Consider the following 22,419-nt stretch of genomic DNA (forward strand, 5'->3'; position numbering starts at 1 on the left):
CCGCCCAGTCGGCGCCCGCCGGCGCTGTCTTCATTCCGGTCCGCCGACGGCCGGGTGGCGGGTTCGAATCTCACACGGGACAAAGTCCCGGGACTCCCCGGCTCCCTCTCCCACCCTCACCCCCGGCCGCTCCGAGCTGCGAGGGAGCGGGGCGCCCGAAGGACCGACACAGGGGAGCCACCATGGTGAGTCGGAGGGCCGGGGCCGGGCTTCGACGCTGTGTCAAACGCTCCGCCGGAGCCGCCGGCCGTCGACACCGTCGGCCCAGCGCTCTGCCCGGCGCCCAGCCCTGTGCTGAGCACTGCGAGGGCGGGGGAGTCCGGACCATCAGGTCCCTGGGGGCCGTAAGGCGCTCACCGGTCAGGACCGGTCAGGATCGATGGCAGGATTGATCGGTTGATTGATCGGCTGCCGCGGGTGCAGGATCGTGGAGTTAAGAGAGTTGTCGGGGGGGGGGGCAGAGACCCCCGCGACCCCTGACCCTCAGAAGCCGGAGGGGTGAGATGTCAAAGCGGAGGGCCAAGGGAGCGTGGGAGGGGGTTCATGCGTTCATTCATTCAGTCGTATTTACTGAGCCCTTATTGGGTGCAGGGCACTCTACTAAGCGCTTGGAAAGGACAATTCGGCAAGTATGTGTGTGCAGTAGTCGTAGTAAATCGTATTTATTGAGCGCTTCTTGTAGGCAGGGCACTATGCTAAGCGCTTGGGAAAGGACAATACGACAATTAGCAGACACGTTCCCTGCCGTCAGCGGGCTGGCAAGTCTGCAAGGGCTTGTGGCAGCTCATCTTCAGGCCAAACGGGTCTCCTCCTCTCGAGGCTGGGGTCGAAGGGTCTTTGTTTCGCCCCCGGGGGAGGAGTGGGCTCCGGCTGCCCCCGGGGAGCCTGGGCCGGAGGCTGGGAACAGGTGCCCGGGACCCCCCGGCCCCCACCCCAAGCCCCCCGAGCGGCTCCCCATCCCGCCAGGGCCGCCTCCGGCTCACGGGGACGGGGAGGGGGCCGCGGGGCCGGCAGAAGAGACCCACAGCCCCCAGACCCCTGCCTGCGGCCCGGGCCGACCTGGAAAACTTGGTTCGACCCGCTCCCGTCCCGACCCGCCCCTCTTCACCCACCCACCCACCCTTGGGCGGGAGCCTCGGGCCAGCGCGGCCTCTCCCTCCTTTCCCTCTCCCTCCTTTCCCCTCTCCCTCCTTTCCCCTCTCCCTCCTGTCCCCCTTCCTCCTGTCCCCCTTCCTCCTGTCCCCTCTCCCTCCTGTCCCCTCTGCCTCCTGTCCCCTCTGCCTCCTGTCCCCTCTCCCTCCTGTCCCCTCTGCCTCCTGTCCCCTCTGCCTCCTGTCCCCTCTCCCTCCTGTCCCTTCTGCCTCCTGTCCCCTCTCCCTCCTGCCCCCTCTCCCTCCTTTCCCCTCTCCCTCCTGTCTCCTCTCCCTCCTGTCCCCTTCCTCCAACCTCCCTTCCTCCTGCCCCTCTCCCTCCTGCCCACTCCCTCCTGCACCCCTGGGCCCAAGGGTCCACGACTGGTACCCTTTGGCAGGTAGGCAGGCAGGCAGGCAGGCAGGTGGAGGCGAGGAGCCGTGTGCGGAGGCTGCCCCCTCCCCCCAGTTGGCGGCTGTCGTCCGGACTATGCAGAGGATGGGGGCGGGGGGCGGGAGGGAGCGGGTGGATGATGGGGGTCGCGACCTGCCCGCCCAGAGCAGTTGGCAGCGCTCCTCCGGAGTTATTTTTAGATTTGGGGGGAGGGAGGAGGAGCAGGAAGCTTTAGTGATTTCCTTGTTCCTGCGCTGGAGCTGCACCTTCTCCAAAGGGGCTGTCTGGTTTCTGGTGTGGGGGTTTATAATTGTGGTATTGGTTAACCGCTTACTACGGGGCAGACACTACTAAGCGCTGGGGTGAATACAAGCAAATAGGGTTGGGCACAGTCCTTGTCCCACGGGGGGGCTCACAGTCTCAATCCCTATTTGACAGCTGAGGTAACTGAGGCCCACAGCAGTGAAGTGACTTGCCCAAGGTCACGCAGCAGACATGTGGTGGAGCCAGGATTAGAAACCATGACCTTCTGACTCCCAGGCCCGTGCTCTACCCACTACGGCCTGGGTTGGGGAGGAGAATCATTCTTCCTTGGATCCTTGTTGCGGGCGGGGGCGGCTGCTTTTGTCCCTTCTACCCCCCACCCCAGGAATTGGGGCGAAGTTGGGGTTGGGAGTCAGAAAGACCTGGATCCCTTTGCTACATCATTCCCTTTCTTCTTCCCTGTTCACCTTCTCCCCTGCTTCACCTTCTCCCAGGAAGTCAGCAGAGTGCACAGCATAATAATAATAATTACGGTATTTGTTAAGTGCTTACTGTGCCAATCACCGTTCTAAGCGCTGGAGCACTATTCTCAGCACTGTAAGAAGCACTTGGGAGAGTGCAATGCAACAGGGTTGGTAGATGCATTCGCTGCCCACAAGAAGCCTACAGTCTAGAGGGGAAGATGGATATTAAATTATGGATTAGTACATAGGGCTATGGGGCTGAGGCTGGTTCTTTAAATTATGTATTATGAATTACTTATTTATTCATACAAATGTCTGTCTCCTATCTAGACTGTAACCTCATTGTAGGCAGGGAAGGGATCTGCTAATTCTGGTGAAGTGTGCTCTCCCAAACACTTAGTAGAGTGCTCTGCACATAGTAAGTGCTCAATAAATGCGATTGATTGAGCGATAGCAAGTGATTAAAGGGAACCGATTCAAGTGCCTAGAAGGGAGAGAGTGTAGGGAGGATGAGGGCTTAGTTGACACCCTTCACACCTTATTTCCCCTTCTCCCCCTTCCTCCCACTGGACCTTGCTTTCTCCCTCTGAGAAGTGGGACCAAGCCAGGCCTCTGACCCAGCCTCAGGGCCGGGAGGGAAAAGAGAGGGTTTTGTTTCTGGGTTTAGAGGGCTCCAAACGGGCTAGACGGGCACTGCTTGTTAGTCTGTGCCGGCGACAAAGGCGTTTCCGTCCTAGCAAGGAAGCTCAAGTGACTCGTAAAACGGCCCAGTTCCCAGGTGCCGTGGGCTGAGGTTGGGGATGACAGCGGGGGGGTGAGGGAGGGGAAGGGAAATGTCTCCCCCTCAAGGTAGCCTGGCTAGGTGGTAGGGGCTAGGAAAGAACTGGAACTTCACGGGAGACCTCTGACCCATCCCAATGCCCTTTTCTCATCCTCTGCCGCCCCAACTCCTTCCCCCGGGCCCTCAAGGATTCCGGGACCAGTTTTGTGGAGGGTGGAGGTGACCCAATCTCGCCGATGGTGCCTCGGGACCTGGAGCCTCAGCCCAGAAAAGTCCACAAACCCTCAGTCGCTGCCTCTCCGGACAAACCAGTCCACCTGTCTGTCAGAACTCCAGTTTGGGGCTTCTTCTGCCGGAAGCCTCTCCGGTCCCACGGGGAAGGGTTGGGGTAGGAAGATGTCAGACAGCCAAGGCTGGCGGGGGGTGGGGCCCGCCAGTCTCCCCTGTTGGGCTGCAGGCTTTTTGAGGGCTGGGAATGGGTCCCTTCCTCAGTTGTGCCATCCCAAATGCTCAGTACAGTGCTCTGCACACTGTAAGCTCTTGATAATAGCATTGATTGCTGGGGGAAGGAGTAGGGAGGTGGGGTGCGAGGAGAGGGGAGTGCAGGGCTCTTTGGGGGCCAGGCCGTGGCCCTGCCCGTGGTTTTGCCTGGGTTGTGGCAGGGCTTCTTGTGACCCAGTCAGTGGCCCTGCCCGTGGTGAGGTGGGGTATGGGGGTGCCGAGCAGGATTGGAGTGGCTTTATATTATAATAATAATTATAATGGTATTTGTTAAGCATTTACTATGTGCCAAGCATTGTTCTAAGCGCTGGAGTAGATTCACATTAATCAGGTTGGTTGCAGTCCCTGTCCCATATGGGGCTCACATTCTTAATCCCCATTTTATAGATGAGGGAACTGAGGCACAGAGAAGTGAAGCGACCCGACAGACAAGTGACAGAGCCGGGATTAGAACCAGGTCCTTCTGACTCCCAGACCCGAGCTCTATCCGCTAAGCCACGCTGCTTCTCCCCTTGAGGTCTGGACCAGCTTTGTCCTGACTCTCATCCCTTCCCACCGTTGATTAATTCATTCAGTCATATTTATTGAGCACTTACTGTGTGCAGAACACTGAACTAAGCGCTCGGGAGAGTACAATAGAACAGTAAACACATTCCCTGCCAACAATGAGTGTACAGGCTAAAGGACGAGTTTACTAGCACAGGACCAACTGTTCTCCCTGTCCCAAGCCCCCTGCCCATCCCCACCCTCTCCCCTTGCAGGAGGCTCCAGCAGAGTCTGTGGAAAATGATCCCCGAGGCAGGTGTGGGGACCTTAGATGGGTCAATCCCAGCTCGGGACCCTTAGGGTCCCCCCCCCCCAACCAGATTGAAGGGCCCAGACTCGAGCCGCAGCTTGGACCGCTCCCCACACCCCAGGCCCCGGAGCGGGAGGGGCTTCAGATTCCTTCCCGGGCATCTGGGTTAGAAATAGAGACCGTCACAGGCTTCCGCAGACGGAAGCACGGCTGGAATCTGGGCCGGGAGGAAGAGAGCGTGGATGGATTGTAGCCAGAGTCCCAGAGCCTTAATCCCCAGGCAGGGAGCCCATCTGGGAAACGGGAGTAGCTAGGGGCTTTCCCGAGGCCCGGTCGGGAGAGCCGGGTAGGGTTGGGCCAGGAGACACCTGAGAGAAGCCCTTCACCGGGGAGCGGTGGTAATAATAACCATTATTGTGGTAGGGACTGAGGCCTGTGTTAAGCACTGGGGTGGATACAAAGAAAAGAATTGGGTCAGAGACTGTCCCCGTTCCAAGTGGGGCTCTTACAGTCTAAGAGAGAGGGAGAATGGGTAGTTAATCCCCATTTTACGGATGGGGAAACTGAGGCCCAGTGAAGTGACTTGTCCAAGGGCACACAGCAGGCGAGGAGCTGAGGTTTGAACTCAAGTCCCATGATTCCCAGGGCCATGCTTTTTCCACTGGGCCAGAGGCAGCATGGCCTAGTGGATAGAGCATGAACCAGAGAGTCAGAAGGACCTGGGTTCTAATCCCAGCTCCGACATTTGTCTGCTGTATGGCCTCGGGCAAGTCACCTAATGTCTCTGTGCCTCAGGTACCTCGTCTGTAAAATGGTGAGTAAGACTGGAAGCCCTACGTGGGGACCAGAACTGTGTCTAACCTGATTAGCTTGCTCTGTATCCCGGTGCTTAGAGCAGTGCTTGACACATAGTGAGCGCTTCACAAATGCCATCATTGTTATAATTATGTGGCAAATGCTGTGCTAAGTGCTGGTCAGTTCCAAGAGAACCAAGGGGAATCCAGTTCCCTTCTCATGTGGAGCTCCCAATCTCAGATGGGGTCTGCGTTTGAGGCAGGGCCCAGGCCCGCTCGATCCCAGCGGGAGGGAGAGATCACCCACCACAGTGTCTGGGGAGTGGATATGGGGCTTGAAGTAATGATAATAATTGTGGTATTTGTTAAGTGCTTACTATGTGCCAGGCACTGTACTAAGCACTTGGGTGGATATAAGCAAATCAAGTTGGACGCAGTCCCTGTCCCACTTAGGATTCACAGTCTCAATCCCCATTTTACAGATGAGGAAACTGAGGGCCAGAGAAGTTCGGTCATTCATTCAATCATATTTTGGAGCGTTTACTGTGTGCAGAGCATTGTACTAAGCGCTTGCCCAAGGTCACACAGACAAGTGGAGATCAGGATTAGAACCCATGACCTTTCGACTCCCAGACCCGGGCTCTATCCACTACACCATGAAAGGAAAGCTTGCAGGTCCAGAGGATGATGCCCAGGACAGGTGGCCTAACATGGCTCGTCGTGGGCAGGAATGTGTCTGTTGTTATAATGTACTCTCCCATGTGCTTAGTACAGTGCTTTGCCCACAGTAAGCACTCAGAAAATACCACTGAATGAATGAATTTGGCTGTCAGCGGCCAAAAGACCCGGCGGACTGCTTATAAAACCAGACCGCGGTGTGGGATGTTGAGATGGAGATGGAGAAAGTGGGGCTCTTCCAATTCCCGGCTAGTCAGTCTCCTGCCGGTGGGGAGTGGGGATGAGCTCGGGATTCCTTGCTTGTCCCTCCTGGAGTAGGGCAGAGAAGACTCTGGGGTCCCTGGGATGGCTGGGCCCCCAGCATACTCCATGGGGCTAGAGTCCCCCCACTCTCTCCCCACACGTGGATGGGTGGATCCAACCTGGCCGGGGGCACCGGAGAGGGGCGGGAGCAAGCCCAAGGCTGGGCCGTGGCCTCTCCTGCCCTCTCCCTTGCTCCGGGCAAGCCTCCGCTGGCCCAAGTGCTCCCCGTTTGGGTTGCCGTCCCTCCCCGCCCCTACTGAGGGCAGCTTCCCCCCACCCCCGGGCCCCTGGAGACCCAGCCTGACCCCTGGCAGCCACACCCCGGGTGGGCCAGTCCGGGCGGGCATCCTGGGTGGCACCTCCCTCGGGTGCTGGTAGAACGGGGGGAGCGGAGATTTCTTCCGGCCCTGGTGACGAGGCCTCGATTCACTGACTCCGTCTGACTCCCCTAATCCCAGGAAGTCCCCCCCTGCCCTGGAGAAAATGAGATTTCAGAGCTGGGAAACCCCTCTCTTTCACCCCTAATCCTCATGCTTCCTCGTGTCTGGGACACATGGCTGCTGGCTCAGCTCCCTGTAGCCCTCACCCAGGAAAACTGGGCAGGAATGTGGGGGGGCGGGGGGCTGCTGAGGGTCAAGGCCCGGCCCTGTGGGGGGGTGGGTTTAGTGAAGAGAGACCCCTTTGGGAGTTGGCAAATAAGGTTCTTTTCCCTGCTCTTCCAGCCCCAAACTCCCATTTCTCTGGGAGTCTGCCCAGGACCCTCCAAGGAGCTACAGGCCGGAGACTTGGTGGATTTTATTTTCAATCGGTCAGTGATATTCCTTGAGCATTTACTGTGTGCAGAGCACTGTACTAGGTTATAACAATAATGGTATTTATTAAGCACTTATTACGTGCCAGGCACTGTTATAAGCGCTGGGGTAGATACAAGGTCATCTGGTTGGACACAGCCCCGCTCCACTCAGGACTTCCAGTCTTAATCCTCATTTTACAGATGGGGGAACTGCGTCCCAGAGAAGTGATGAGACTTGCCCAAGGACACACAGCAGACCAACGGCAGAGCCGGGATTAGAACCCAGGTCCCTCTGACTCCCAGTCCCGGGCTCTATCCACTAGGCCACGCTGCTTCTCAAGGTGGTAGGGAGGGTCCCGTAGAGTTAGCAGAGATGTGCTCTCCCTGCTCCCGGATGGAGGGACCTTTTAGCTTCTTCCGCTGCCCCAAGAACAGAGGCAGCTTGAAGCTGAGCCTCCTAGGGTGACCCCTGGGTAGAAGATGGGGAACCCAGGGGGAGAGTTAGAGGGGATCCAGGGTTGTGGTGTTTGGAGCCCAGCACATCCTTTCTGACTGCTGAAGTGGACTAGGGCTGCGTTTGGACAAGGGACCCATCTAGCCACCGAGATTCAGGGCCAGACATCCACCCGGAGCTGGGGTCACGATCTGCCCCCCGGGAAAGGTGAGGACCGCCCGCCCTAGGCCCGGAACAACCAGAAGGGTCCGGCAGGCCTCACTTGGCCAATCCCCCTTCTCTGCAGCTCCCTCCCCAGCAGTGATTGCGATCATCATCAGTGTGGTGTTTGTTCAGCGTTTACTATTTGCTAGGCAAGACGATCAGATCGGACACAATCCCTGCCCCACATGGGTCTCCCTATCTAAGTGAGATAAAACCGGGGGTTTTAAAGGATGAGGAAACAGAGGTCCGAAGAAGTGAAGTGACCTGTCCAAGGTCCCATTAGGAAGACAAGTGGCAGAGCTAGGATCCGAACCCAGGCTCCCAGACTGGCTTGCTTTCCACTAGGCCGCCCTGCCAGTTCTCAGCAGAGGAGATGCCCCCGACCCGGAGAGCAGGGATGCCTGGATCTTTCCAGCCTGGACAGGAGGAGGGGCCCTGCCCTGCCCTGCCCTGCCCCACCCCCGCCCCCCGACCGCCATGGCCCAGCCGGCGGTGAGCAATCCTTCCCCAAGAATGGCAGGAATGCACAGCCAGATCCGGGTTTGGGCTGAGGGCCAGGCCGAGGGCAAGGCGGCTGGGCTGGGGCATGGCGGGGGGGAGGCCAGGCTCTGTGCCCTCGATCGGTTGGAGGAACTGGGTTGCCCGCACTACCACCGGCGTCGCCCACAGCCTCGATGGAGGCCTGCTACTGTTGCTTTTACTGCTCCTGGTGCTGTTCATAGTATCTGTTTAAACACTTACTAGATGTCAAACACTGTGCTGTGGGCTGGGGAAGAGGCAGTCAGATCAGACCCAATCCCTGGCCCACACGGGGCTCACAGTCTAAGGGGAAGGTATTGAATCCCCATTTCATAGATGAGGAAACTGTGCCAGTGCAGCGAAGCGACTTGCCTGAGGTCTCACGGGTTAGATTAGAAGCCAGGGCTCCCCACTTCCAGCCCCGAGCTCTTTTCATTAGGCCAGGCGGCTAGGAAGCCCACCGAGACCCCCAGCTCTCCCCGGACAGTGTGCGTACCCTGTCTTGGTGCCAGGGCGGCCTCCTCCACCCCGGCCGGGGTCTCCGTTAGCCCAACTGGGCTTAGGCGGGGATAAGAGTGGGAAGGGGGGTGTGGCCCCCCATTAAACTGCCCCTTTCACCCCATGGTGAGGCAAGAGGGCATCTCTAAGGGAAGCCAAGGAGCAGACCAGTTCCTCCCACTGCTCTCCTTGGCACCGGTATACTTGGGCTGACATTCCCTCTCAGAAGCTCCTCTCTCCAGGGCAGGAAGGGCTGGCTGGGTGGGTGGATCAGGCCGTCTGTAACCTGTCTGGCCAGGTAGCCGGGGAGGAGGGCCCGGTCGGAAGAGGCTGGGGTTCCATCTGGGGGATAGGCCGAGGAATCCTGGGGTGTTCGGGCCCCAGGGAGGGACCTGTGGGGATTCTGACTAACTCGTCCCCAGCCCAGCTGGCTGTATCCCATGAGGGAAAGGGGTCAAGGCACCTTGTAGGAACAGTGTCACGTGGGGACTGGAATGGCTTAATATGATCTCTGACCCCAAGGGGTGTCAGGCTAGGGGGCCTGATGGGCTTGATCTGGGTGGCCTGGGCAGTCAATCAACAGTATCCAACACTTACTATGTGCCGAGCACTGTACCGGCTGCTTGGAAGAGTACAGAATGACAGAGTTAGTAAGCATGATCCCTTGCCCACAAGGAGCCGACAGTCAAAGGGGGAATTAGACATTAAAATAAATTACAGATAGGGGACATAGAGACCAAGGATATGGACTCGAATGCTTTGGGGCTGGGGTGAGTAGCAGAGTGGTTAAGTGGTACACACAATCGACGCAGAGGAGATGCCAGGTATGGGACATGAAGGCTTAGTCGGAGAAGGCTTTTTAGAGATGCAATTTTAAGAGGGTTTTGAAGGTGGGGAGAGGGTGGTCTGTCGGGTACGAAGGAGAAGGGAGTTCCAGGCTTGAGGGGAGAACACAGGCGGTCGACGGTGAAGATCAAAGTACAAAGAGATTGATTTTGAAGGAGCGAAGTGTGCGGGCTGGATTGTGTAGCAGATCGGTGAGGTGAAGTAGGAGGGGGCGAGCTGATGGACTGATTTAAAGCCAGCGGTAAGGAGTTTCTGTTTGATGCGGAGATGGGTGGGCAACCACCGGAGAGTCTTGAGGTGTGTGGGTTGAGGGGGAATCAAGGCTCAGAACTGCCCCTGACTTAGTGGAAAGACCATCGGTCTGGGAGTCAGAGGACCTGGATCCGTGTACCGCCTCTGTCACCTTCCAACTATGTGACCATGGGCAAGGCACTTCACTTCCCTGGGCCTCAGTTTCCTCAACTGTAAAATGGGGCTTCAACACCTGTTCTTCTTCTGACTCAGACCATGAGTCCCGTGTGGGACAGGGACCGTGTCCAGTCTGCCCCGGTGCTTAGCACACAGTAAGCCCCTAACAAGCACCACTTAACAGAGCACCCCAGCTCTGAGACCACTAAAGGATTTTAACAGTTTCAGTGTGGGACTGAAAACCTCCGCGTCCCCCGCCCCCCCGCTTCCCAGCCTCTCCTCTGTCGGACCCTTGGGTTCAGAGATCCGGCACGGCGAGTCTCCCTCCTGAGGATCTCAAAGCCCCGACCGACCAGCCGTAGCTGGTAGAGGAAGCGTGCTTGCCTGTTCCTTGGGCCCCCCGGTGCTGGAGCCAGAGCTGGACCTCAAGGCCTGTAGCTCCATCCCTCCGCCCTCCCCCCCCCCCCCCCAGTGCTTTGTCATTCCCCAAAACAAAACCTGGAAGTGGTCCGAGACCGGGAAGACTGAACCTCCAGCAGCATCGGGGCTGGGAACCGTCCTGAGCCGGAAACTCATGAAGGAGGCCATGCTAACAGCTGCCCTCCCTTTGAGGGGTCTGGGGAGGAGGGAGCCAACGGGCGTAAGCTCGCTATGGGTAGGGACCATCTCTGTTGGTCTGTCTTCTTTTGAACGCTTAGTACGTTGCTCTGTATACAGTAAGCATTCAGTACATACCATCGATGGATTGAGAGAAGCAGCGGAGCCTGGTGGAAAGAGTGCCAGCCTGGGAGCCAGGGGACCTCGGTTCTAATCCCAGCTCTGCTCTTTGCCTCCTAGATGTCCTTGGGCAAGTCACTTCCCTTCTCAGGGACTCAGTCTCTTCATCGGTAAAATGGAGGTTCAGCACCTGCTCTCCTTCCCCCCTTAATCCACCAATCATTGGCATTTATTGAGCACTTGGGTGCAGAGCGCTGTTCTAAGCATTTGGGAGAGTACGATACAAGAGAATAAGCAGACGTTCCCTGCCCATAATGAGTTTACAGTCTAGAGTGGGACACAGACATTAATATGAATAAATAACATCATAATTTAAAGATACGTTCAGGAACACTGTGGGGTTGGGGGTAGGGCAAATATCAAATGTCCACAAGTCACAGATTCAAGCACAAGCCCCTTTGACTGTGAACCCCATGTGGGACAGGGACTGTGCCCAATCTGATTATCCTGATTCTACCCTAGTGCCTACTACAGGGCTTGGCACATAGGAAGCTCTTAGCAAACACCACAGTTATGATGGTTGTCAATCTGGGGCTCCTGGTATATATATCTGTAATTTTATTTATTTATATTGCTGTCTGTTTCCCCCAGTCCAGACTGTGAGCTCGTTGGGCAGGGAATGTCAATGTTTATTGTTGTATCATACTATCCCAAGCATTTAATACAGGGCTCTGCACACAGTAAGCGCTTAATGAGCCACGCTGTTTCTCTGTACCTTACCCCTCTGCCCACCATCAGCCATTCCGCAGTGTTTGCTGCTGGCCAGAGAGAGGGTCCAGGCAGGAGTGGGGATGGTTCAGCGCAAGCCATCCTCCTGCCAAAACTATTGGGAGTGGGGACTGCCCCTGGCAGTGGGACCTTCCTCTTCTCTTCACCACTGGGGTCTAAGTGATGCCCACTGAAATAGCAGGAAGGCAAAAGAGATCCCCGACAAAGTTTTCAAGGACACAGAGGGTAAGCGGGCAGGAGACTCTGTACCTCTCAAGCTTGGGAGCACCATCTTGGAACTGGAGTACAACTTTAGAGGGGGATGGCCATGGGTGGTGTGACAGGGAAGTGTCCCTGGGCACGTGGACACCTGGAATGCCCTCCTGGAACCCCTTCTCAGTCAATCAATTAAGGTATCTAATGAGTGTTCACTCTGTGCAGGACACTGGTTTGAGCACTTGAGAAGTATAGTAGAATCGGTCAACCTGATCTCTGCCCTCGAAGAGCTTCCAGTTGAACTGAGACCAATGTCCCCATAGGCAGATACCCTGAGGCCGTGCCACCCAGGGCCTTGTCTTGAAATGACCTCTGCCCCTAGGAGCAGCAGAGCAGAACTGTCCGACCCGGGCCTAAATGGCTGTGCTCAGCCCCAGCGGGCCTGATCCGGCCAAGTTGGGCTGGGCCTAAGTGGGCCACACTGAGGCCACAATGGAGCCAGAGGTGGTGGCCTAATGGGTAGAGCCCAGGCCTGGGAGTCTGGGGACCTGGGTTCTAATTCCTGCTCCCCCACTTGTTTGCCAAAATGACTTTGGGCAAGTCACGGACCTCGGTGCCCTCACCTGTAAAATGGGAATTCACTACCCGTTCTCCCTCCTCCTTAGACTGGGAGCCCCGTGTGGGATGGGGACTGAGTTTGATCTGATGATCTTGAACCTACCCCAGTATTTAATACAGTGCTTGGCAGATGATAAGTACTGAACAAAGATAATTATTATTTCTTAGACTGTGAACCACAGGACAGGCCTGTGACTGATCTGATTGTATTGTGTCTACCCAGTCCTTAGTCCTTGTGCTTGGCACATAGTAAGTGCTTAACAGTGCTTATTGTCATTATATTATCATTTTTATTATCGTTACCATTATATTATTGGGGGGGCTGGCGAGTGCTGCCCCTCGGAGGCTTCTAGGCCTTGGGATCAGGCAGAGGCCCCTCTGTCTTTCATCTAGCTGGTTCAGAGTGCCTAGGTGGCCAGCTCTGGCTCATCGATGGCTGGACCTCCAGAGGGAGAGGAGGAAAGGAGGAGGCGGGGAATGGGCTCGGGCAGCCCCCCACCTCTATACAGGCACACACCTGCTCCGGAAGTAGCGTTGCCCTGGCCCCGCGCCCTTATCCTGTTTGCTAATGTTCCAGCAGTGAGGTTTGGGGGTCCCACCCAGATCCCACCCAGATCCAGATGTTTCCTGTCCCTGTGTCTCCGCCGGGCGCACGGGCTGCTGGAAGAGAGCTGCGCTGGGAGAAGAGGGATTGTGTATGTGTTTCTTGCATGTAGGGGGGCTCTCGCTTCTGGGACAGCAGCCCAGTGTACTTCCTACTCAGGAACTGGTTTGGGGGAGGGAGGGGCGGCAGTCATAAGGTCCGGCCGCCGGGAAACACTTCCTGCCGGTCCTGCCCCTCGGAACTTCAGGTGGCCGACCCCTCGGCCCTGTCCCTCTCCATTGCCGGGCCGAGCTAGGCGGGCTGTCTCCCCCTCAACCTCCCGGAGTCCAGCAAAAGTGGTGCCCCCTTGGCCGGTCCACTCCCCTGGGACGAAGCCAGGGCCGGGGTGGGCCCTGTGGAGGATCCACATGGAGGGAATCGGCCAGGCTCTCCCTTTCCTGCTCTCCAGGCTCATCCGGTTGGGCCGTGGGCGTGTTGTTTTGGTTTTCCTCCCCGGGCCGGAGGGCGGGAGGAGGAGCCGAGTGTGGGAACCCTGACAGTCTGCCAGGGAGGTTGCTGGGAAGGCCAGGGAGCCCCAGCACCCCAACCTTCCAGATCTGGATCGAGTCTGGAGGTGGAGGTGATTCCAGAAAGGCTCGTGAGATTCCCCCCCCCCAGGAGGCCTTCCCTGATTGATTTCCAATCTCCCCACCTCCCCCGGGAGCACTTCCCCACCTCGGCACTTAAACTCTCACAACTCCCTGCGGCGTTTGTGGACGAAGAAGTTTTATAGCCCTGTTACTTCCTCTTTTCTGGAATGTAATGTAGCACAGGGATCCCGCCTACTAATTCTGTTTTCCTCCCCCAAGCGCTTAGTACAATGCTCCACAGGCAGGAGGCACTCAATTAATACTCTTGATGAATCAATCAGACCAGTGGGGTCTGTGGCTGCTTCCTCAGTGTTGGGGATAAGGGTGAAGGAGACCACAAAAGGGGACTTCTGCAGAGGGTGGGAGGTTGCCGGGAAATACTCTCTTGGACTCTCCCAAGCGCTTAGGTCAGTGGCCTGTCCACAGCAAGAGCTCCATAAAATCCTTTGATTGACTGATTTAATTAGGGTATTAAGCTCTTATGATGTGCTAAGCACTGGGAAAGATGCAATACCATCAGGTCAGGTACTATCCATGCCCCAAACGGGGCTCAGCGTCTAAGGGGATGGAAGGATGGGGGTTTAATCCCCGTTTTACAGAAGAGGAAACTGAGACCCAGAGAAACAAAAGTGACTTGCCCAAGGTGACACAGCAGGCAAATGGAGAAGCCAGCGTCAGGAGCCAGGTCTCCTGACTCCCAGGCTCTTCTCCGGTTTCTGAGATTGGAGTGATCCATCTCTTAACTCTTCGCATGGCAGCTCTCCCTCTAGGCTGGGGTCCCTTCTGGGGTCAATCAGCGGTATGTATTGAGTGCTCATAACGTGCAGGGCACTGTACTAAGCACTTCAAAGAGTAAGATACAGCGGAGTTGGCACTCACGTCCCCTGCCCACAAGCTTACAGGATAGAGACTGGGTGGACTGGGGTGGCGCGGGGATGGTACAGCCATAGGAGCTGGAGTGGAATGGGGTTTCCTAGCCACCTCCCCACAAACTCCCAACCATTTTTCTCTTCCTCCACTAGAACTGTCCACCAGGGCCCTGCTGAGTCTCCATGGCCACAGCCCTGGGGCCACCTGCAAACAGTGACCCTGGCAACAGCCTCCTGTCGGCCTTCGGGCCCCGAGCTGGCCGGCCGGCCATGGGCAGCGTGGGGAGCCTGATCGAGAAGCAGGACTTCTCCCCCGAGGAGCTGCGGGCCGCCTTCGGGGGCTCCCGGGGCCCGCGCCAACCCGACGGGCTCTTGAAGAGGGGCCTGGGCCAGCGGGAGCTCCTCAGCTACCTGCACCTGGCCAAGAGGGACCCCAAGGGCGAGAAGCGGTTCCCGGCCGCTGGCCAGGCCTTCCGGCGAGACTATGGGGTGGACGGCGAGCGGGAGGCCGACTACCAGGGCGTCTACTACCACGAACACCCGCGGGCGGCCGACTTCACCAAGACCTCCCTGCCCGAGAGGGGCCGCTTTGACAAGGTGAGCCGGCGGGGCCCGGGGTTGGTGGGCATCGAGAGCCCCACTGGAGGGAAGGGGGTGGGGTGATGGGACAAGAGGAACTGAGGCCCAGGATGATCTTGTGTCTACCCCAATCAGTTCAGCTCAGTGAAGTGCTCGGCGCAGAGCAAGTATTTAACAGATGCTGCTCTTTATTGGGGGGGCAGGCCGACGCGGCGGCAGAAGTTGGGGGTGGCCGTGGCTCGGTGCTTGGGTGGGCGGCGGCACGGGGCGAGGGGATGCTGGTTAGGCTCCTCGTGGCCCCGCCTGACGCCCGCTCTCCCCGACTCCCAGTGCCGGATCCGCCCTTCAGTCTTCAAGCCAGTGACGGGGAAGAGCTTCCTGTCCATGCAGAGTCTGTCGGCTTCCAAGGGCCAGAAGCTGTGGAAAAGCAACGGCAGCCTCCACACCCTGGTGTGCAACCCTCCCATGAGCCCCTGCAACGGCGGGACCGGGCCCACCTCGCGCCCGGGCCCGCCCCGGGCCCATCTGCTGCACACCATCAGCCTGGACCAGGCGGGGCAGGCCGGCCTCTCGGACTGTGGCGGCCCCCCGCCCATGGCGGCCCAGAGCCAGCTCAGCGCCTCCATGGGCCACATCAACCACATCGGGGGCTCCCTGGACCGGGGGTCGCGGGGCCTCAGGGACCCTCTGGCTGGGGAGCAGGGGCCGCTGGCCACCCTGGGCCGCCTGCAGGGCGCGGGGGAGCCCCCGCCACCGTACGAGTTTGCCTACTCGGTGGAGGAGGTGGTGAAGCAGCTGGAGGACCGGCTGCAGGACAAGGGCGGGGAGTTGCAGCAGCTCAAGAGGAGCCTGAACGATGAAAACGGCCAAGATCCCTTCACGCAGGTGAAGAAGTCTGCTGTGCCCCTTACCCCTTCCCCCCCTCATACCACCACCCCGTCCCTCTCTGCCGCCTGCAACCCCCGCATTCCTCTCTGCCATCCGCTCCCTCCCCTTCTGCACTTCCTGCCCCTCTGCATCCCCCGGACCCTCTCTGCTACCCACTTCCTCCCTGTTTCCTGCTCCTACCCGGTTTCTTTCTCTGGGCCCAGAGAAATATGGGACAGCAAAAGTAGCAGAATGGCCCAATGGAAAGAACATGGATCTGGGAGTCAGAGGACCTGCATCCTAGTCCTGGTTCTGCCATCGGCCTGCCATGTGACCGTGGAAAAGTCGCTTCTTCTCTACGCCTCAGTGTCCTCATCTGTAAAATGGGGATCCACTTCCAGTCATTCTCTCCCTGCCCGCTCCGCCGTAGTCTCTCACTCATGTGTGGGACAGGGACTGTGTCTGACCTGATGGTCTTGGATCTACCCTAATGCTTAGCATAGCACTTCGCACACAGTAAGTGCTAAACAAATGCCATCGTCATCATCCTGGCCCGAGGGCTGGGCCTCGGGTCCCCAAATTCCAGATGCCCGCTCTGTCCATCCCCAGTGCCAAGGGTGCCTGGACAGGACCCCGGTATGGGTGTTGTAAGCTCCTTGAGGCTAGGGATCATGCCTACTAAACTCTTTAGGTCTCTCCCAAGCACTCAGTCAAGTGCTTTGTATACAGTAATCTATAAACTCTTCAAGAGCAGGAATTGTGTCTATTAGCTCTATTGGACTCTCCAAAGCGCTTAGTACAGTGCTCCGTACATAGATTGTCAGGTTTTTGAGGCAGGGATCATGCCTACCAGTTCTACTGGACTCCTCCAAAGGCTTAGCACAGTGCTCCGCACACAGTAAATACCCGATAAATAATAATGTTGGTATTTGTTAAGCGCTTACTATGTGCAGAGCACTGTTCTAAGCGCTGGGGTAGATACAGGGTAATCAGGTTGTCCCACGTGAGGCTCACAGTTAATCCCCATTTTACAGATGAGGTAACTGAGGCACAGAGAAGTTAAGTGACTTGCCCACAGTCACACAGTTGACAAGCGGCAGAGCCGGGAGTCGAACTCATGACCTCTGACTCCGAAGCCCAGGCTCTTTCCTCTGAGCCACGCTGCTTCCCTAATCAGTGGTTTTTATTGAGTGCTTCCTATGTGCAGAACAGTAAAACTAAGTGCTTCGGAGAGTCCACTATAACAGAATTAACAGATATATTCCCTGCCCATACTGTCTAGAAGGATAAATCTGATTTTTTTTTTCTTTAATGGGATTTGTTGAGTGCTTACATGTGCCAGGCACTGTACTAAGCGCTGGGGTAGATCAAAGCTAATCATGTTGGACACAGTCCATATTCATTCATTCGTTGAATGAATTTTATTGAGTTCTCGATGTGTGCAGAGCGCTGTACTGAACACTTGGGAAAGTACAATACAGCAATAAAGAGAGACAATCCCTCCCCACAACGAGCTTCATATCCCACATGGGGCTTACAGTCTTAATCCCCATTTTCCAGATGAGGAAACCGAAGCCCAGAGAAGTGAAATGGCTTGCCCAAGGTCCCTCAGCAGAACAGTGGCAGAGCTGGGATTAAAACCCAGGTCACCCTGACTCCCAGGCCCGAGCTCTCTCTCCACTAAGCCACGCTACTTATTGATTGATTGATTGATTGAAGCCTCAGGCTGGGAGTTGGGGGGCGGCCTAGCAGATGTGGTCTTGGGCCCCCGGGCACCCCGAGTCTCACGGTCTGCTGCCCACCCCACCCTGGCCAGGTGCTAGAAGACAAGCAGCGGCTCTGGATGGACGAGCTGGAGGAACTGAAGCAGATGTATGTGGAGAAGCTGCATGAGGTGTCCCAGAAGGCCCAACGCAGCGAGCGGAGCTTGCAGCTGCAGCTATTCATCGCGCAGCAGGAGAAGAAGCGGTTGCGGAAGGAGCTGAACGCCCAGCAGGGCTCCGCCGAGGACTCCCGGGGGGCCAGGCCGCCGGGCGACCACATCGTCCCCAAGCTAGAGGAGACCAAGTGGGAGGTGAGGGGGCCGACCGCCGTGGGAGGGACTGGGGTGGGAGCAAGGCTTCCTTGCCACCCCTGTGGACATTTAATAATAACAGTATTTGTTCCACCCTTTCTGGCTACCAAGCACTGTGCTAAGCACTGGGCGAGTTACATTACATTCAGATTGGACACCAGTCCCTGCCCCATCCCGGACACCCCATCTTAGTGGGAGGGAGAATGGTTATTTTATCCCCATTTGGCAGATGTAATTAACTGTGGTATTTGTTAGGCACTTAATAATAATAATAATAATGTTGGTATTGTTAAGCGCTTACTATGTGCAGAGCACTGTTCTAAGCGCTGGGGGAGACATGGGGGAATCAGGTTGTCCCACATGGGGCTCACAGGCTTAATCCCCATTTTACAGATGGGGTAACTGAGGCCCAGAGAAGTTAAGTGACTTGCCCACAGTCACACAGCTGACAAGTGGCAGAGCTGGGATTCGAACTCAAGACCTCTGACTCCAAAGCCCATGCTCTTTCCACTGAGCCACGCTGCTTCTCTATGTGCCAGGCACTGTACTAAGCCCTGAGGTAAATACGAGCTAATTAGGTTGGAGACAGTCCATGTCCCACATGGGCTCACAGTAATAATCCCCATTTTACAGATGAGGGAACGGAGGCACAGAGAAATAAAATGACTTGCCAAGTCCCACAGCATAAAAGTGGAGGGGCTGGGACTAGAACCCAGATTCTTCTGACTCCCAGGCCTGTGTTCTCTCCACTGTAGAAACTGAGGCACAGGGAAGTGAAGCGACTTGCCCCAGGGACCCACAGCAGGATGGTAGCAGATCTGGGATTAGAGCCCCCATCTCTTGCCCGCCAGTCCTGTGCTTTTTCCTGTAGGCCGCACGACCCAAGTTCGTGGGGTATTGGGGCTGGAGAGCGAGGGGTGGAGGTGCCTCCCTTGGAGGGGTCGGGGGTGAGGGCATCCCATGTGGATTTTGCTCTCAATTCCCACTGCCTGTAGATGTAGGTCACTACCCCTTGGAGGGGTGGGTCCAGTGACCTTTTGACAGGGGAGGGTCAACTGAAAGGGATCGATCTAGTTACGGCTTCCACTGGGCATCGGTGCCAGGAAGATGGGCATTTTAAGGGGGAAGTCGCAGAGTACCACCATCTGGACTTGGGAGATATTTTCAGAATTGCCCTTGGTGACCCTCTTCTTGGGCCCATCTCTCCTTCCCAACAACCACCTCTCCTGGCAGCCATCCCACATTTAAGGGAATCCTGCTGTGTGACTTTGGGCAAGTCGCTTAATTTCTCTGGGCTTCAGCTTCCTCATCTGTAAAATGGGGATGTCAACCATTCTCTATCCCTTTACCCTTAGACTGTGAGTCCCATGTAGGGTAGGGATGGTGTCTGATTTGATTGGATTGTACCCCAGCGCTTGGCTCATAGTATTGGCTCATCTATCAGCTCATAGACGCAGTGTGGCCTACTAGAAAGAGCCAGGCCCTAGAAGTCCGAAGACCTGGGTTCTAATCCTGGCTCCACCCCTTGCCTGGCTGGTGAACTTGGGTCAGCCATTTCACTTCTCTGGGCCTCAGTTTCCTCATCTGGAAAATGAGGATGCAATATCTGTCCTCCTTCCGCCTTAGAGCAGGATTCCCATTTGGGCTGGGGACTGTGTCTGACCTGATGATCTTGCCTCCCCCGCAGCGCTGAGTACAGTGCTTAGCACAGAGTAAACACTTAACAGGTACTTCAGTGTGCCCCAACGGCCCCCCCAACCCCTTCAGGGAGAGGCTTCTGAGCCAGGTTAATGAGGCGGGAAGACTGACCCGTCCCCTTAGGCTCCCCGGTGGCCCCTTCCTGTGTCCATTTCCTGCTCCCCACCCCCGCAGGTGTGCCAGAAGACAGCGGAGATCTCGCTGCTGAAGCAGCAGCTACGAGAGGCCCAGGCAGAGACGGCCCGGAAGTTGGCGGAGATCTTCAGCCTGAAGACGCAGCTGCGGGGCAGCCGGGCCGAGGTGGAGGCCAAGGACTGTGAGCTGGCCCGGCTGCGGGACTCAGTGCGGGTCCTGCGGGACCCTGGGACCCGGGACGCCGGCTCCCCGCCCCCCGCGGTGGCGGCCGGCCAGGACGTCCCCGGCAGCGAGGCGGAGGGCGAAGGGGAGGGCGGCGGAGGGGAGGGCGGGCGCGAGGAGCGTCTGCGGGCCGAGCTGCGGCGGGAGCGGGAGCAGGGCCGGGAGCGGGCCCTGCTGTTTGAGCGGGAGCGCCGGACGTGGCAGGAGGAGAAGGACAAGGTGCTCCGCTACCAACGGGAGATTCAGGTCAGCTACATGGAGATGTACCACCGCAACCAGGCTCTGGAGCGCCAGCTGCGGGAACTGCGCACCCCCCCGCCCCCAGAGCCCGACTCCCCCTGGATCCAGAGGGTCACCTCCTCCGAGATCTGACGGGGGGCGGCCGGGGGGAGGTGAGGGAACCAGCCCGCTGGGCTGCCACGGGATGACACTACCGCTTGGACTCCCCTCCACTCTCTTCTCTGGGGGAGGGATCCTGGCTTGGGCAGGTTAGAGGTCAAAAGACTCTTTCTCCGTTCCTGTTGTTCTCAGTCCCGCAGGGGCATCTGGGCCTGTCTGGGCCGGCCTGGCCACTCCCAAGTCGGGGGCTCTCCCACCATGGGTGTGTGTGTGTGCGGATTGGTGGGGGGCGGTCAGGGGTTGACGAACAGCCTGAGGTGCAGAGCTGAGGAGAAAGGGGCCTGTGTGGGGCCCAGAAGGGTGGAGAGTGGAAGCCTCACGGTCCCCCGGGCAGCTGCTTTGTTTGGGGGCTTCCCCGGCCTCCACTCTGGGCCGGTGGAGGCTGCCCGGGGGTCCGCCCGGCCTCTCCCAGAATAAAGCCGAGTCTTGGTTTGTTTTTCTAAATCGGGGTCCCCTGGTGTTTTGTCAGTTGGCCTGAGCAGGCAGGGCTCAGCCAAGGGGGTGGTAGGTGTGGATCCCCGAGGAGGATGGACAGTGGGGCCAGTGAAGAAGGAAGCAGCTGCCCACCCTCTGTCCAAGGGGGTGGGGGGGCCACCCGGGCAGTCTTCCCTTGGGCCCCATCATTCCTGGTGACCACTCCCTGACGGAAATGTGGGGCCCAGGCAGTGCGAGGAGCCCCTGCTCGACTACTGCCCAAGAGTCAGGGGTGGGGGAAAGAAGAAGGGGTTCTCTGGGTTTTCTGTCCCCCTTGGTGCAGGGCAGGGGGACGGATGTCCATCACCAGGGCTGGACAAGGCGAGGCCGATTCAGCTGGTGCTCTCAGCAGCTCCTCCCTGGTCCGTGGAGTCAGACCGAGCCCACCGCTACCAGGGCGTGTCGCAAGTTGTCTCTGTGGCACCGAGCCGGGGTCACTTGGAAACAACCACCCTGGAGTGGGGTGGAGGGGTTAGAAGGATCTTCTCGGATTCCCTCTGCCCAGCCAGCTGCCAGAGGATGACCGTGAGGGAGGGGAGACGGGAAATCACTTCAGCTAGTCGGCTCACAGACGGCCGACCCACCGGGCCCAGACTCGTGAATGGAGTCCCATCCGCTATCCAATGATCGCCGGTGCCTTGGTTGGGTCGACGTGCTGATGAATGCCTTGCTCAGCCCAGTGGCCCTCTGACTGCTGGATCACTTGAAGGAGAAGCAAGGTATTACGGGTAATGAGAATCATGGCATTGGTCAAAAACTGGGCTAAGCGCTAAGGTAGGTACAAGGCAGCCAGTGAGTCGATATTTATTGAGCGCTTACTGTGTGCAGAGCACTGTATTAAGCACTTGGGAGAGTACAATAGAACAATAGAACAAATACATTCTTTGCCCTCGATGAGCTTACAGTCTAGAGAGAGCTCAGGACATGGGCCCTGTCCCCTCTGGGCTGACGGTCTTCGGGGGAGGGAGAATAGGTACCAAATTCCCATTTTACAGATGAGGAAATGGAGGCCCAGTGATGTGCAGTGACTCACCCAAGGTCACCCAGCAGGCAAGTGACGGAGCCACGATTAGAACCCGGGCTTCCTGACGCCCAGGCCCGGGCTCTTCCCACTAAGCCACGCTGAGGGGGGTAGCCCCCCGGGAGCCAACTGTGGCCTGCTGACTCGTCAGGGGCCCTGTGCCCCCTCAACCTGGCAGAGGCTGAAGGCCTAGCAGGGGGATAGTCAGTCCCCAAGGGTGGTGCCCGCGAGGGGGAACACCCAGAGTCCAACACACCCTGGTGCCAAGGTCCTTCTGTAGGTCACCGTCTCCTCCCGGCCGGGGTGGCAGCCAGAACTGGCTCTGCTCAGGCCCTACTCCCCATTGAGCTGCCCCAAAATCCCCACAGCGGCTCCTCCGCCCTACAATTAAGGCGGCGGGGAGGCGAGCAAGGGCCCGGGAGTGGGCGGTACCAAAACTTGGCAGAGGCGCCAGAAACTAAGCACCTGGCCCAGATGTGGGCAGGGGGCGGGCGGACGGGCAGGGAGGAGGGAGGAAAACGAACCTCGGAAGGAAACCGGATCTCGCTTAGCTCACGGGTCTGGTGGACAAACCAGTTTTCCGGATTCGCTAAGCTCCTGCAGCGAGTGGAGCCCCGGCAGCTGCGGCTGTGGCTGCTGGCCCCGTGGCTGAGGTGACCTCCCTGGAAACACCTGCTGGTCCAGGCTTCCTCTGGGCTGGGC

The 22,419-nt window shown here is 57.8% G+C and overlaps 1 protein-coding gene across 1 annotated transcript; it reads left to right on the forward strand.

Moving 5' to 3' along the window:
• Nucleotides 1–15: 15 nt before the first annotated feature.
• Nucleotides 16–20,666, forward strand: N4BP3 (NEDD4 binding protein 3). The gene is made up of 5 exons (XM_029052476.1): nt 16–185; nt 14,402–14,845; nt 15,158–15,712; nt 17,511–17,768; nt 19,641–20,666. The coding sequence occupies exons 2-5, from the start codon at nt 14,432–14,434 to the stop codon at nt 20,193–20,195; spliced, it is 1,782 nt and encodes a 593-aa protein (XP_028908309.1). The 5' UTR covers nt 16–185; nt 14,402–14,431; the 3' UTR covers nt 20,196–20,666.
• Nucleotides 20,667–22,419: the final 1,753 nt, after the last annotated feature.

The sequence above is a fragment of the Ornithorhynchus anatinus genome, chromosome X2, assembly GCF_004115215.2.
Source record: "Ornithorhynchus anatinus isolate Pmale09 chromosome X2, mOrnAna1.pri.v4, whole genome shotgun sequence".
NCBI classification, from domain to species: Eukaryota; Metazoa; Chordata; class Mammalia; order Monotremata; family Ornithorhynchidae; genus Ornithorhynchus; species Ornithorhynchus anatinus.

Coding starts and splice junctions, on each gene's coding strand:
- N4BP3 (XM_029052476.1), top strand. CDS start 14,432: ATGGCCACAGCCCTGGGGCCACCTGCAAACAGTGACCCTGGCAACAGC. Junction 14,846..15,157: donor AGAGGGGCCGCTTTGACAAG/GTGAGCCGGCGG, acceptor CCCGACTCCCAG/TGCCGGATCCGCCCTTCAGT. Junction 17,769..19,640: donor TAGAGGAGACCAAGTGGGAG/GTGAGGGGGCCG, acceptor CCACCCCCGCAG/GTGTGCCAGAAGACAGCGGA.